The sequence below is a fragment of the Myotis brandtii genome, unplaced genomic scaffold, assembly GCF_000412655.1.
Source record: "Myotis brandtii unplaced genomic scaffold, ASM41265v1 scaffold691, whole genome shotgun sequence".
In the NCBI taxonomy this organism is placed as follows: Eukaryota; Metazoa; Chordata; class Mammalia; order Chiroptera; family Vespertilionidae; genus Myotis; species Myotis brandtii.
This window is the reverse complement of record NW_005370704.1, coordinates 600,030-601,181: the sequence shown is the minus strand read 5'-3', so window position 1 is coordinate 601,181 and position 1,152 is coordinate 600,030. Positions and strand designations below refer to the sequence as shown.

General features: G+C 68.1%; 1 protein-coding gene across 1 annotated transcript in view; it reads left to right on the top strand.

Annotated features, from left to right (window-relative positions):
* The window catches only part of ABCA2 (ATP-binding cassette, sub-family A (ABC1), member 2), a 3,335-nt gene extending 2,576 nt beyond the window's left edge, over positions 1 to 759 (top strand). Inside the window, exon 4 of the mRNA XM_014529677.1 lies at positions 430 to 759. Within this exon, the coding sequence (XP_014385163.1) occupies positions 430 to 759 (330 nt within the window). The remainder of the gene's footprint in view (positions 1 to 429) is intronic.
* The last annotated feature ends 393 nt before the right edge of the window (positions 760 to 1,152 follow it).

Below are 1,152 nucleotides of genomic sequence, written 5' to 3'. Positions count from 1 at the left end.
ACCTTCCAGGGTAGCGTCCAGTGGGCCAGAGGGGGCCAGGCAGCTGGTGGCGTGAGGCTGGCTGAGGGCATGGGTCCATGGCCAGCCCAGGGGAGAGGCCCCGCCTGGAGCAAGGAGAAACCAGGGCTGGAGATGGCCCAGGACGAGATGAGGACCAAGGGTCAGGGCTGCTTGAGGGATGCACGGGCAGGGGTCTGAGGACGGAGCTGGGGAGGTAGGGGAGCAGACCCAGGCTGCCCTGGAGCGGGGGCAGCGGGGCAGAGGAGAGGCAGGGTGAGCTGCGGAAAGGCAGGGAGGGGGAGGCTTGGAGTCAGAGTCGTCGGTGGTGGGGACTGGCAGTGCTGGTGCCGCTGCGGGGGAGGGGAGCGGAGCACCCTCGCTGGCGGAGGCCTTGCGTGAGTCCCATGCCCCGTGCCCTCCCCTCTGCAGGCCAACGAGACCTTTGCCTTTGTAGGCAACGTGACCCACTACGCCCAGGTCTGGCTCAACATCTCGGCGGAGATCCGCAGCTTCCTGGCGCAGGGCCGGCTGCAGCAGCACCTGCACTTTTTGAACCTGTCCCTGGAGGAGCTGCCGCCCGCCCTGCGCCAGGACGGCTTCTCGCTGCCCAACGGCTCGGCCCTCCTGCAGCAGCTGGACACCATCGACAACGCGGCCTGTGGCTGGATCCAGTTCATGTCCAAGGTGGGCGGGTGGGCCAGCCCCTTTGAACCCCGCTGGTGCCCGGGCCGGTTCCGACGATGCCCCTCCCCCAGGTGAGCGTGGACATCTTCAAGGGGTTCCCCGATGAGGAGAGCATTGTCAACTACACCCTCAACCAGGCCTACCAGGACAACGTCACCGTGTTCGCCAGTGAGTCAGCCCTGACCCGGCTCCCCGCCTGCCCACCTGCAGCTCCACCTGCTCCCCTCCTGCTCCCTCACCTGCAGCTCCACCTGCTCCCCTCCTGCTCCCCGACCTGCAGTCCCACCTGCACCCCCTCTTACTCCCCCTCCTGCTCCCCTTCCTGCAGCTCCACCTGCTCCCCTCCTGCTCTCTCACCTGCAGCCCCACCTGCAGCCCCTCCTGCTTCCCTCCTGCTCCCTCACCTGCAGCCCCACCTGCTCCCCTCCTGCTCCCTCACCTGCAGCTCCACCTGCTCCCCTCCTGCTC